Genomic DNA, 13,492 nt, shown 5'->3' on the forward strand with positions numbered 1-13,492 from the left:
AGCTCTCCTGGCCTATGCTATTCGCGTATCGCTTTGGCCAGCTTTGCATGCGTTAAATAAGACGTCAAACTAAAGTTTGAGTCCAGGCAGGTAAAAGCTACGTGCTGCTAATTCAGTGCTCTGCGCTGTCATATGAGCCGAGAGAGACAATGTGACGTGAACGCTTTGTCTGTAGTGCCCAATATGTCATCACATTCCCTTTGGTTTAGCCTTTGAAGACTCCATTTTCTGCCCTGCTTTTGGAAGTTTTCCCCTACTTGGCACTGGTGAGGCCTCAGCTGGAGTCCTGTGTGCCGTTCTGGGCAGCGCGCTTAAAGCAAGATGTGGGCAAACCGGAGCGAGTACCCTGCAGAACCACAACAACGGTGCAAAGTGTAGAAAACCTGACCCAAGAGGAAAGGGTCAAAAAACTGGGCACAGTTAATCTTGAGAAATGACCGGGGGGGACTTCCCTGGCGCTACCGCCGACCCACCGCGGGACAACTGGGCTGCGGTGCCCCCCCCCTTCCCTGAGGCCCCCGCCTCCTCCTCCACTCCACCCCCGCCCCCCGAAGTTCTCGGCTGTTCGCTGTGTCCCTCCTCCTCGAGATGGGGGAGTGAGGAGTGACGCGGAGAGCCAGCAGCTAGTGGACAGACGAGGCTCAGCCAGACTCTGGTGGCCGAGGGATGTGGGGGGATTAGGGTCTAACTCTCAGGATAGTGATGCTCTGGAACAGGCGTCCAAGGGAGGTTGTGGAATCCCCGTGATGGAGGTTTTTAAGACCAGGCTGGACAAACCCCTGTCAGGGATGGTCTGGATTTCCTCAGTCCTGCTGCAGCGCAGGGGGCTGGACTTGATGACCTCTCGAGTTTCCTTCCAGCCCCACATCCCTATGATACACTTCATGGAGCCACACTGCTGTCTGGGGGTGGAGCCTCAGACGACTGAGGGTCACAGGGTGCTTGACCTTGTTTAAAGGAAGCCTGATGCAAAGGGTGGTTGTTGGTCCTGGGTAGCCCGGGGAGCACTTTCATGTGGGGACATAATGTGTCATATAAATGGTGACACTGGCAGAGCAGATGCCAGCTCATGCCAAGGCCCCCATGCCTCCAGGGAGCCCTGGCTTCTAAATAGCCGGAGCCAGTCTGGCTCACCTGTGTGTTCGTTTTCTTAATATAGGTATTAGCATGATAAGAATGTGTTTCGTGTTTCGACTTTATTGAATGCTTGCGAGTTGCTGCCTGCGTTCTTCTCACGTACGACAGCTGTATCCCATACTGTACGGTAATATTCGAGCTGCTGTACTGAGAAAATCTACGTAAGTCACCGGACAGGAGAGAGACACTAACTAGTGTGGCGTGCTAATCTGCAACAAACGGTGCTACATCCTGCCCCGCGGGAAAGGTCCCTGGACTCCGGGTGGACAGTTTGGGAGGATAAAGAGGATAAAAGATATTTGCCCTCCCCCACCATGAAGATCAGTCATGCAAGTGGATTTCTTCCGTCAGCTGATCTTGCAGCTCAGAGCACAAGAAAGGAATCATAGAATCATAGACTATCAGGGTTGGAAGGGACCCCTGAAGGTCATCTAGTCCAACCCCCTGCTCAAAAAGCAGGACCCATCCCCAATTAAATCATCCCAGCCAGGGCTTTGTCAAGCCTGACCTTAAAAACTTCTAAGGAAGGAGATTCCACCACCTCCCTAGGTAACGCATTCCAGTGCTTCACCACCCTCCTAGTGAAAAAGTTTTTCCTAATATCCAATCTAAACCTCCCCCACTGCAACTTGAGACCATTACTCCTTGTCCTGTCCTCTTCTACCACTGAGAATAGTCTAGATCCATCCTCTCTGGAACCACCTCTCAGGTAGTTGAAAGCAGCTATCAAATCCCCCCTCATTCTTCTCTTCTGCAGACTAAACAATCCCAGCTCCCTCAGCCTCTCCTCATAAGTCATGTGTTCCAGTCCCCTAATCATTTTTGTTGCCCTTCGCTGGACTCTCTCCAATTTATCCATATCCTTCTTGTAGTGTGGGGCCCAAAACTGGACACAGTACTCCAGATGAGGCCTCAACAATGTCGAATAGAGGGGGACGATCACGTCCCTCGATCTGCTCGCTATGCCCCTACTTATACATCCCAAAATGCCACTGGCCTTCTTGGCAACAAGGGCACACTGCTGACTCATATCCAGCCTCTCGTCCACTGTCACCCCTAGGTCCTTTTCCGCAGAACTGCTGCCGAGCCATTCGGTCCCTAGTCTGTAGCGGTGCATTGGGTTCTTCCATCCTAAGTGCAGGACCCTGCACTTATTCTTATTGAACCTCATCAGATTTCTTTTGGCCCAATCCTCCAATTTGTCTAGGGCCCTCTGTATCCTATCCCTACCCTCCAGCGTATCTACCTCTCCTCCCAGTTTAGTACCATCCGCAAATTTGCTGAGAGTGCAATCCACACCATCCTCCAGATCATTTATGAAGATATTGAACAAAACCGGCCCCAGGACCGCCCCTGGGGCACTCCACTTGACACCGGCTGCCAACTAGACATGGAGCCATTGATCACTACCCGTTGAGCCCGACAATCTAGCCAACTTTCTACCCACCTTATAGTGCATTCATCCAGCCCATACTTCTTTAACTTGCTGACAAGAATACTGTGGGAGACCGTGTCGAAAGCTTTGCTAAAGTCAAGATTCAATACATCCACTGCTTTCCCTTCATCCACAGAACCAGTAATCTCATCATAGAAGGCGATTAGATTAGTCAGGCATGACCTTCCCTTGGTGAATCCATGCTGACTGTTCCTGATCACTTTCCTGTCATGTAAATGCTTCAGGATTGATTCTTTGAGGACCTGCTCCATGATTTTTCCAGGGACTGAAGTGAGGCTCACTGGCCTGTAGTTCCCAGGATCCTCCTTCTTCCCTTTTTTAAAGATTGGCACTACATTAGCCTTTTTCCAGTCATCCGGGACTTCCCCCGTTCGCCACGAGTTTTCAAAGATAATGGCCAATGGCTCTGCAATCACAGCCACCAGTTCCTTTAGCACTCTCGGATGCAACTCGTCCGGCCCCATGGACTTGTGCACGTCCAGCTTTTCTAAATAGTCCCTAACCACCTCTTTCTCCACAGAGGGCTGGCCATCTATTCCCCATGTTGTGATGCCAAGCGCAGTAGTCTGGGAGCTGACCTTGTTCGTGAAGAAGGAGGGAGATAGAAACCCCTAACAAGAAGGAACTGTGTCTCTATGTGGCTTGGACTCTGGGGGACGAGGTCTCTAGGCATAGGCAAGAGATCCCCAGCTGCTCAGCCAGGGTTAGCCCTAAAAGTCATATAAAGCTTGCTGATTAGAGAAGTCACTATTATTATTTTTTAATTAAGATTGTAACTCGTTTGTGTGTGCGCCTTTACCTGCACTAACCTTGTCAATAACTCTCTTTTTCTTTTCCTACTTAATAAATCTTTAGATAGTTTATTATAGTACTGGCTATAAGCATCGTCTCTGGTGGGGTAAATGACTGATCCTTTGGGACTGGGAATAACCTGAATATTGCTGTGATCCTTGGTGTAAAGGACCATCTCTCACAAAGGCAAGCTCACTGTGGTTGTTAGACAGACCGGAGTATCCATGGGGACTGCCTGTGACTACCTGATCACACTGTTAAAGTGCCTGAGGAGTTTACAGTAGATCATTACTTGGTGAAATCTAAGTACACAACTCACATCCATTTTGGGCTTCCGAACAGTCTGCCCTGACATGGGACTCGCTCTTGAGTCCCTGCGGGCAGAGTGACATGAACAAACTAGGGAGAGATCCAGTGGCCAGCAGACCAAACTTCTCCTGTGTAGCAAAGAGTCTTGTGTAATTACGCACATGATCCGGTTTTATCAAACCCCAAACAGCTGCCCAGTTTGGCCGTATCTCCTTCGCAAGCAGGGTTCTGGTCACATTAGTGTTAGAGGAAGGCGCTCCTGCAATCACACGCAAACTAGAATAGGCCACATGCTCCTCTGGGTGTGCAGTGTCCAGCACATGGGGGCCCTGATCCTGAGTGAGGCCTCTGGATGCTGCTGTAACACAAATAATCACCATTATAATTACCACTAGTATCCACATGTCTTTATCCTGTCATAAAAGCTCTACGTTTGAAACAGGGAACATGAACAACACTCTGAGGGCAGAAGCCACCAGATGGCACCTGTACAAACAGCCTTCATCTCAGTATGGCAGCAGTGCACAATCTTGGATACAAGGTTGTGTTGTTGTGAGTTTTGTGATGTGATTTTCTGGGGGGAGCTGTGGCAAACAGCAAGAGAGTTTTGCTCTCTGCTTTAATCGCTCTAGCCAGAGCAAATTCTTGGGGCAGAGTTGTTTCCTGGGAACCAGGCATTGGTGTTGGGCTGAGGTTCCTGGCGGGGGGCGGAGGGGGGTTGTCTGGTGCCATTAGTGACTCGCTCTGTTCTAGGACTGGTGTATCTAGACTACACCAAGAAAAGACCCCGACTCCCCATCACTGATTCCTCTTCCAATGGGACACCCCTCTGCAAGGCCCTGACATCTGTAACCCACAACACCGTGTGACTTCAGGGACCTCACATGCCACCGACAGGGTACAGCTGAAGGGTTGGGGGGGTTATAGGCAGGAATCTACTTGGGCCACTTGCAGAGACCAGGGAGGGTCAGTAAGCAGGGAAAGGGCCACAAAACCACTGGCTACGTGATCCCCCCGCTCTAACTGGGGTAGGGCCAGCCCTGGCTCCAGCCAACAGCCATGCAGGACATGGACTCCCCTGCCAGAGGCACAGAGCTACCCGCCTGTGGGCCCTTCCCCACGCCCTGGGCCCTGCTAGTCACTGGGGCATTTCCCCTCCCCACAGCTCCTGCCAGCCCGGAGTGCAGGGACTCTAGCCAGGTCCCCCGGCAGCAGGGAGCCAGACAGTTTAACCCCTTCCTGGCCCTGGGAATTAGCAGTGGGGTGTCAGCAGGAGGAGCTGGGCGGGAAGCGCAGGGGAGGGGAAGATCACAGCGGCCCCTGCGATTCCCCAGACAGACACTGAGGGAAGGAGGAGCCGTCCTGGGGGTGGGATCGCTGCGAGCTCCTGCCGCCGCCTGGCTGCTGTTCCCCGGAGGCAGGGAGGGCTGCGGAGCCGGAGGGGAGCGGGGCAGCTGGAGTCTGACCGGGGGGACGGGAAGTGCCAAGACCAGGGGCCATGCTGCGCTGTGCGACTCGGAGTGCCCGGGAGCCCCAGCCAGCCTGACAGCCGGAGCGAGAGACCCCGCAAGGCGCAGGTCCCCGGGCAGGAGACACCCCGGGCAGCTCCTCGGGGCGCAGCGCAGGAGGGGTCCGGGGGGCGCACGGGGCAGGAAGGGTCCCGGGGGGCGCAGCGCAGGAGAGGTCCCGGGGGGCGCACGGGGCAGGAGAGGTCCCGGGGGGCGCACGGGGCAGGAGAGGTCCCGGGGGGCGCAGCGCAGGAGGGGTCCGGGGGCGCACAGGGCAGGAGAGGTCCCGGGGGGCGCGCGGGGCAGGAGGGGTCCCGGGGCACAGATCTCGCAGTGCCCGGCCGGCAGCTCCTTCCCGGGGCTCGCTGGCAGCGGCCACCTCCCGGGAGCTAAGCGCACGCCAGCGGCTCGGCGCTCCGGGCAGCCCTATGGCGCCCCCGGGCTGGTGAGGGGCCCGCGGCTCCGGCTCCCCGGCCGAGGAGATGGCCCTGGAGCGGGCTCTGGTCGCCGCCCGCCAGGGCGACGTGGACACCCTGAAGGCTCTGCAGGCGCAGCGGCTGCTGCAGCCGGGGCTCCGGGACCCGCTGGGCGCCTCGCCCGCTCACCACGCCGCCCGGGCCGGCAAGCTGAACTGTCTGCGCTACCTGGTGGAGGAGGCGGCGCTGCGGGGCAACGGCCGGGCCCGCAACGGGGCCACCCCGGGCCACGACGCGGCGGCCACCGGCAGCCTGGCCTGTCTCCAGTGGCTGCTGACCCAGGGAGGCTGCTGCGTTCAGGTGGGCACCGCGCGCGGCTTCCCTCCCCCGGGGCCCAGCCCCACCCTGCCTCCAGGGCTCCTGGGGCCGCCTGCTGCGGGAGCCCGGGTGTGCCTGGGTGCTGGGAAGCTGGGGCCTCTCGCCTGGCGGGGCCCGGGACCAGCCCCCCCTGCCCTGGCCCTCTAGCTGAGGACCTGCGGGGCAAGCAGCGCTCCACTGCTGGGCAGTGCCCCTCTAGGCGGGCAGCCGCACTGGGTACAGGGCACTGTGGGGGCTGGGCAAGAGCCTGGCGTTCCTGGCCGCACCATGGAGCTCTGGGGGTGGCCGCAGGCAAGGGGAATGTAACCAAGGCTGGATTAAGGGGAGCGGGCGCTCTCCTGTCCTGAGCTTCCCGCAGCGGCATGGCAGGCAGAGTGGAGACTGGCCCAGCTGGGGTGGGGGGTGTCTGGACACGGGATTGTTCACCTGTCTTTGGGGAATGGCGTCGCCTGTGTCAGAGAAGCTGGTTTCCACAAATGCAAGAGGCCTCTGGCAGGATGGTCCCATGTTGGCCTCCCCCCGCACCAAGTAGCTGTTTCCCCAGGGCCTGCTGTTGTGTCCGCCTTGCTGGAACACAGTTAGCTCCCTTGTGCGGGGCCTTGCCTGGAAGCTGACAGCCCTCCATGGGCAGGAGAGCAGTGGGCTGAGTTTGGGGCCAGGGCCTCCCACACACAGTCACTTCCCCTCTCCAGGACTCCACTTCCTTCCCCCTGCCTCCCAGGGTGTCAGGGAACTGCTGCAAAGGTGCCGTGTACACTAGGAGAGGCCCTGGACTTGGATGGTGGCTGGAAGCCCTGCTAGGCTCTGCCAGGCTGTGCCATGTCTCCAGCCCCACGTATTGCTAAGGTGGGAGGATGGTCCTGCTCCTCAGGCCCCACACGGTGCCCTTCGCTTTGGTGCTGGATTCCAGCCCAGACCTAGACAGAAGGATGGACGATGTCTGGGTGACACCTCATCATCACTGGTATTTCTCGAGGCCCTGGCCCCAGGCAGAGACAGCAGCACAGGTCGGGCCTATGAGCTTGCACTCGGACTAGCCACTGCAGCTAAAGGGTGGAGGGGAAGCAGGAGCACAGAGCGGGAAGGGAGCTGGTGCTGAGAGCCCCGCAGTCCCACAGCGTCCCACAGCCTTATCTTCCTCGCCTGCCTGCTCCCTTCCAAGCAGGAGTCCTGGTGCTCACTGGTGATGCAGCCTGCCCTGTGGACCCACGGGCTGGTCCTAACAACCAGACGTGACCTTTACCAAGCACTGTTCATCATCTCCACAGCGCTTTACAAACAGTCACTCCTCACTCGCCACAAACACCCTCCCCTCATGAATGCAGCAAATTTCACCTCTCTTGTCTTGTCTGTGTGTTGTCCAGGAACAGATTGTGAGAGTTGCTGATTTATCTGTTTGCTGAAATTATCAAATTATCAAATCAGTTTCACCCGCAGTTTGCAAAGTGCAGGTGGCTATGGAGCTCATGTCACTAACCGACAGCGTCAATTCCAAATTGTAATCTTCACCGTTCACATCGTGTGGGTTAATTCCTTAAAACAGAACAGAACTAATGCCACCGGCCTGCCCAGCATGGTGCAAGCTGTGAACTGCCCATTTTACAATCCACGACACAGCCTGAAACGAGCTGCCTTCAGGGCATCAAGGGTTGATGCTAAGCAGCCGTTTTCGGTAGCCAGTTGTGCTAAGAAAAGTCAGGGCCGCATATGTTCACAAGAATCGAGCAGGGTCAGGCTGAAAGGTGCTTTGCAGCATGGACACATCCACGGGGTCAATTTCCCTCTCTGCTCAGGTCTGGAAAGCCGCTGCAGATGTGTCAGCTCCACTTTGCCAGAGCTGCGGAGGGAGGGCTGTGCCTTGCTCCACAGCGGGAGCCAGTGCCGTAGTCACGATTGGAGCTCAGCAGTCTCTGACTCCCAGGCCTGTGCTCGCCGTGCTGAACCGTGAGCACAGGACTTTTATTGATCGCAGGATGGGACCAAGCTCTGTTGTGATCAGCAGTCCCGCCCGGAGCCACCCACGCTTGGAGCCGGTTAACCTGCACTGCCAATTTCAGGGCACTTCCCACAGTGCAGGTGTGTCAGGAGAACCTGAGCCTTTGTGCCTGTGTGAGGAGAGGGGACAGATGACCAGTGTCGTGCCTGGGCCACACCCCATTGGAAACCCTTTTAAAATGCAGTGGGGAGGAGTTATCCATCAGACCTTCCAGAGGGGGCGTCCCAGGGCTTGCAGCTTGGGCGCTTTGGAAGCCAGACCCATAGAGGGTTGGTTTCTGCCGTGCAGCCATGATATTCAGAGCCAGCTCGGAACTTTCCCTGTGTCCCCGGGTGTGTGGATCAGACACATCGTGGGGGCAGTCAGCCTGGACTGGGCCCCGGACACGGTGGGGCCTGGCTGGGCCAAGGGGTAATGGGTTCTGCCAGCTGGTTAACAGCTGCCTCTGGGCTAAGGAGGCGGGCAGGGGCGGCGGAGGGGGTGGGGGTGGGCGGGGGTGGCAGAGTGGGTGCATCAGCTAGAGAGATGAGGACAGGACAGGTGGCCCAGCAGGCGAGGCAGTTGATGTCACGGGCTGGAGGTGGGTGAGGGACTAGCTAGCACAGCCAGCTAAAACACTCGTTGGAAATTGGTGGCGTGGGTTGAAGTGGGACTTTGGTCCCAAGCTGGTCACCGGCAGGGACGTGTCCACCACAGACGCAGTCTGCCGGACTGGGCCGTTTCTACTCCGGAGAGGCCCCGGGCTGTGATAGCAGGGAGCTGCAAGGGAGAACGTGAGTGTGGAGTTACATTCTCCCGCACTGTGTGGAGAAGATCACTCAGGACTGGATGCAGCAGGACTTGCCCTGCCCACTCCTCCCCTCCAAACGCACACGATGCGTTACAAGTCCTGCCATCTCCAATAGCCAGTCTGCTGGAGCATCGCAGACACTGTCTCCTCCAGTGCCCCATTCAGAGGCACCAGGCACCTCATCGAAATTGCGCAACACTTGAAATTCCCTGCAGTCTAATGACCTTCAGAAACCTCGCCCTGGACCCAGAGGTGATCGGGAGGAATGTACTCGGCAATTCAGTGGCACAGGGGCTGAATCTAGTTTTTACGCAGCTCGTATTGTATTTACATACAGTGGCTCTTGCATATGAATGTTATTGACTTCAGCAGGTGTTTACTGGAGCCCAGACCACAGGGTTTGGCCCTAGTATATGCAAGGATAAAACCAAATAAAGTTACTATTTCCTCTAGGAGTTCAGTATCCCCAGAGCATCTGGTGTGTGATTGCTGGGGCTGGGTTACTCAGCTTAAGCTAAAAGAAAAGGAGGACTTGTGGCACCTTAGAGACTAACCAATTTATTTGAGCATGAGCTTTCGTGAGCTTTCGTGATGCATCCGATGAAGTGAGCTGTAGCTCACGAAAGCTCATGCTCAAATAAATTGGTTAGTCTCTAAGGTGCCACAAGTCCTCCTTTTCCTTTTGCGAATACAGACTAACACGGCTGTTACTCTGAAACCTATCAGCTTAAGCTCTGTTTGTTACTGTTCTTGTCAGTCAGGCAGTCAAAGTTCAGTGATCAGATTAAAAGCTGGCCACAAGGCTGGACCCAGTATTTCTCTGTGGCCCAGACATTGCTGAACCCACTGAAACTAACGACAAGCACCCCAGATTCCTTCCGCACAGCGTGGCACGGTTTTGGAGGCAGGAAGGCTGAAATGTAAATGGTTCATGCCTTTGGGTAGCACGCTGCATTCTGTCTGAGTGGTTCTTTCACCTCAGTATGCAATCAGTGCAGACACTTGAGGGATAAGCTGCTTGCATGATGTGGGTTGAGAGGTGAAAACATGTGATGTTCCTGTGATTTAAAAAGCCATCTGAGGAGGGGGGAGAGATGATCAAGCTGGAAGGACAGGCTCAGCACAATTAGGAGCCATCTTGGACGAATTCCACTTGCTGTTCTACATTGTCATGAGTGCTGGTGACTGCAGTGGGGCTGTGCCGTAACCAAGGGACTGCACGCCAAAGCAGCCAACACAGCATTACTCTTCTGCTGTGGCCATGCAGTACAATGCCAGCTTTCCCTGGGGCAGGACCAATGGAGTGGTGGAATGCCGTTCCCATTAACAGGCAGGTCAGTGCCCAGGAAGAACAATCAGCAAATTATCCATTCACGGGCAGAAGTATCAGTTAAGGGGATGGCTGAACATACACTCCCAAATGTGCTCTCAGTTTAAATGTAACAAATTACTGGGTAGTAGGTCTTGAGTGTCAGTGGGTTGCACATACATTCCCATGTAACTAAGAGGTGCTGTCATGTCCAAAGATCTGTATGTTGCTATTTTTAAATAGCCCCTTCACTTTCACCTGGACGTACTACAGCAAGTGGAAACGACCCAGCTCATGTCTCAGCATTAATGGCTAAGTGCAGTTTTGCTAGCTCCCTACATTCAAGAATCATGAATCAGGCCCCAAAGCTCATGAGGCCAGCTTTAAAATCATGAGATATTAAAAGAATAATATATGTTGGATTATTGTTCTTTGTCTTCTTGAACACGTGGCCTGAGTGCACCATAAAGGCCAGAAACCACTCATGCATAGTGACTTACCCACAACTGAGGCATTAAAGAACCTTTTTCATATTCACATGCTCAGATTGCCTGGCCACGTGGGCTGGAAACTGCCTTTTTGTTAATGAAAGCTCAGATCCTCGTATAATCACCTGACTCCAGGAGCTGGGTCTTTAAGTCAAACACCCAATATCATGAGTCTTGCAATAAAATCACTTGAGTTGGCAACACTGTGATTAAACACAGCAGGGAGAACTTGTTTAATCCTTTCTGCTCTGGGATTTTGATGAGAGTCAGTTTCCTGAGATCAATACATGAGGGCTGAGGAAAGGGCAGGGGCTCTGGTAACTTGTGCAGGGCAGAGCTGTAGGGCCAGGGCCCGGCAATCTGAGCATGTGAATATGAAAAAGGTTCTTTATTGCCTAAGTTGTGGGTAAGTCACTATGCACGTCTTACAGCAGCCACATCTCTCCTCTTCAGTAGCTTAGTCCCATTCCTCACCTTCTTCCGACTTTGGGGTTCTAGATGCCCCAACAGCATTTCTTGCAAGGTCCTAGCTTGTTGTCGGAGTTTTGTAAGTCTCCCCAAAAGCACTTGGGTTATTGCACTATGTGAAAAGTCACCAGATGAGAAGCTGGAAGAATTAACAGGCTCAGATGCTGGGGCAAAGCCAGTGTAATTGGGTCTCAGCAATGTTAGTAGTCATGGAACTTTCAACGCTGACTTTGTCCAACCAAGGCCTTGTTCGCAGAAGTGCACGTCCTTCGCGACTGAGCAGGCCTAGCGTTTGGCACAGGTTCAAGGTTCCCTACCTGTTCGGCTCATTTCTTTTTTGAAGTTTCTCAGGAGATGGCTAAGGTCCCAGACCTAGTGCTGTACTGGGCTCTGATGCCCTGATTCCAGCTCTTATTCACGATGAGTAGCTCTTACGCATGCAGATAGACCCAGTGGGCCGAATATTCCGGCCTGGCGAGGCTGGGAAGGGAGAGCGAAGCTCTCCTATCCTGAGGCCCTTCAGAAGCTGCTTTGTGGTTTGTCCCTGCATGGCTTAGAGCAGCCCATGGTGATGCTCTGGTGCTGGGCTCACTGGACCACAGCCCTCGCACCCAGCCCTGTATACTGGTGGCTAAGGGCACTGCGTCAGCTCTGTGGGGTTCCTCTGTGTCGGGGAGTGTCAGGAGTGCAGTCACAGGGCGTTCTGTCTGGAGCAGCACAAAGGGATGAGAGGTGGGAGTTCAGAGGGTCTCACAATATCCAGTGTTTGCTTCTAGCCTGCACGTTGTCTCTCTGTGCCCCCAAGACTGGCAGAGTGGCAACCACGTTCCTTTGGATACTGGCTGCTTTGCTTTGTGTTGCTTTAATAGCTTTGTGCTGCTCCCTCTCCCCACGCCCATTGGTTCCCATTTCATAGGTGGGGGCTCTCCTGCAGCTGTTCTTGCCTTCTGCATCTGTGAGCTTGGTGCTACTGAAGGCCTCTCTTTGTCCCCAGAACTGGTGCAGCCTTCCCCCCCCACACTCCACTCTAGCCCTTGGCCTCTTGGCTGAGTCTCCCGAGAAGGATGCTATTTATTTATTTAATACCAGGTGTGTGTGTGTGTGGGGGGGAGTGATGTGGACACCAGGAACCTGGCTCACCCCCTGAACGCGTCTCACAGAGGCCACTGACCATTCGTGCGAGACGCTCGGTGCAGGATGGCGCTGCAGTTTCCCAGACTTGCAGCCATTGATAAAGCACTGCTGCTAACCAGGGTCGGAGGATCTGCCACGGTTGTGTGCATCTGAGTGGGCAGTCCAGAAAACCTCGCCACCTACTCATTGAAGCATCGCGAGGAGCGGATCGTAATAGGAACTGTCTTGTTTCGTTTCTGCAGGACACAGACAATTCCGGTGCCACCATCCTGCATCTCGCAGCCCGCTTTGGTCACCACGAAGTAATAGACTGGCTACTGCGATTTGGAGGCAGTGACCCGATGATAGCCACGGACACAGGAGCGTTACCTGTTCACTATGCTGCAGCCAAAGGAGATTTCCCTTCATTGCGACTTCTCTTAGGGCACTGTCCAAAGTAAGAGAATTTTGTTTGTAGGGGATGGATTTGCAGGGAGTTCAGGTGGTTGGTTTTGTGTGTGTGTTGGCCTTGTCAGAGTATCTAGAGCAATTATAGCGTTTAGTTGTTCTTCAGCTTGTGCACAATAGAAGTAACCCAGGTCTTGGGTTTATGGAGTCCACACTGCTAAAGCTGTAATTACAGCACTGCTAACATTTCTGTAACTTTGCCCTCCCATCCTGTAGTGAAAATTAATGTGCCTGATCTTATGGCAAATTTGCACATTCATATTAAGATTCCCCTTTTTATACATTCGTACAATTTTCATCTGATGCATGGTTATAGCTAGTTTTATTTTTGTAAACCAAGCAAAGGGCTTTCTTACCCAAGGAAAGATTCCTTAGGATCTAATTCTCGAATCAAATCTAATTTTCCTTAGATTGTGAATTCCTCGGTGCCAAGACTGTTTGAAAACATGGTGGGCATTGCTGAAAATAAATACTAACAAGAACATAGTAGCAAATTTCAACGTTAACTTCAGATTCCAAGTCGTATGAGTTTTTCGAGTGTAGTGTGAGTAATGAGAACCCTGCAATGCCTGGATTGCTAAATCCATACGTGCGGATTCTCCACCCCGTGGGACCTGGCTGTAGCCACTTACACCGGTGCAAACTGCATGTAAAACACCACCAGGGAAGAATCCTTCCTACAGGTGCTGGAGAATCTGGCCCATGGTGTGTCTTGCACTGGTCAATTACATTACAATCCTTTTGAGTCTCTTTAGTCCTTTCTTCCACAAGTGGCAGGATACTGTGTAAAGTGCTTGCTGAACTGTATGTGCCCTGTGTCTTCTGCCCTAGGGCCCCATCCTGCCAAGGCTAGTGCAGGTGAGC

At 54.1% G+C, this 13,492-nt stretch overlaps 1 protein-coding gene across 2 annotated transcripts in view; it reads left to right on the top strand.

The window, feature by feature from the left end:
* The first annotated feature begins 5,513 nt into the window (after positions 1-5,513).
* ESPN (espin) overlaps positions 5,514-13,492 on the top strand; it is a 78,270-nt gene continuing 70,291 nt past the window's right edge. For both annotated transcript variants that reach the window (XM_084651632.1, XM_084651633.1), the window contains exons 1-2: positions 5,514-5,978; positions 12,424-12,617. In XM_084651632.1, coding sequence (XP_084507758.1) covers positions 5,685-5,978; positions 12,424-12,617 — 488 coding nt within the window. In that variant the 5' untranslated portion in view covers positions 5,514-5,684. The remainder of the gene's footprint in view (positions 5,979-12,423; positions 12,618-13,492) is intronic.

The sequence above is a fragment of the Lepidochelys olivacea genome, assembly GCF_965140295.1.
Source record: "Lepidochelys olivacea isolate rLepOli2 genome assembly, chromosome: 18".
Taxonomy (NCBI): domain Eukaryota; kingdom Metazoa; phylum Chordata; order Testudines; family Cheloniidae; genus Lepidochelys; species Lepidochelys olivacea.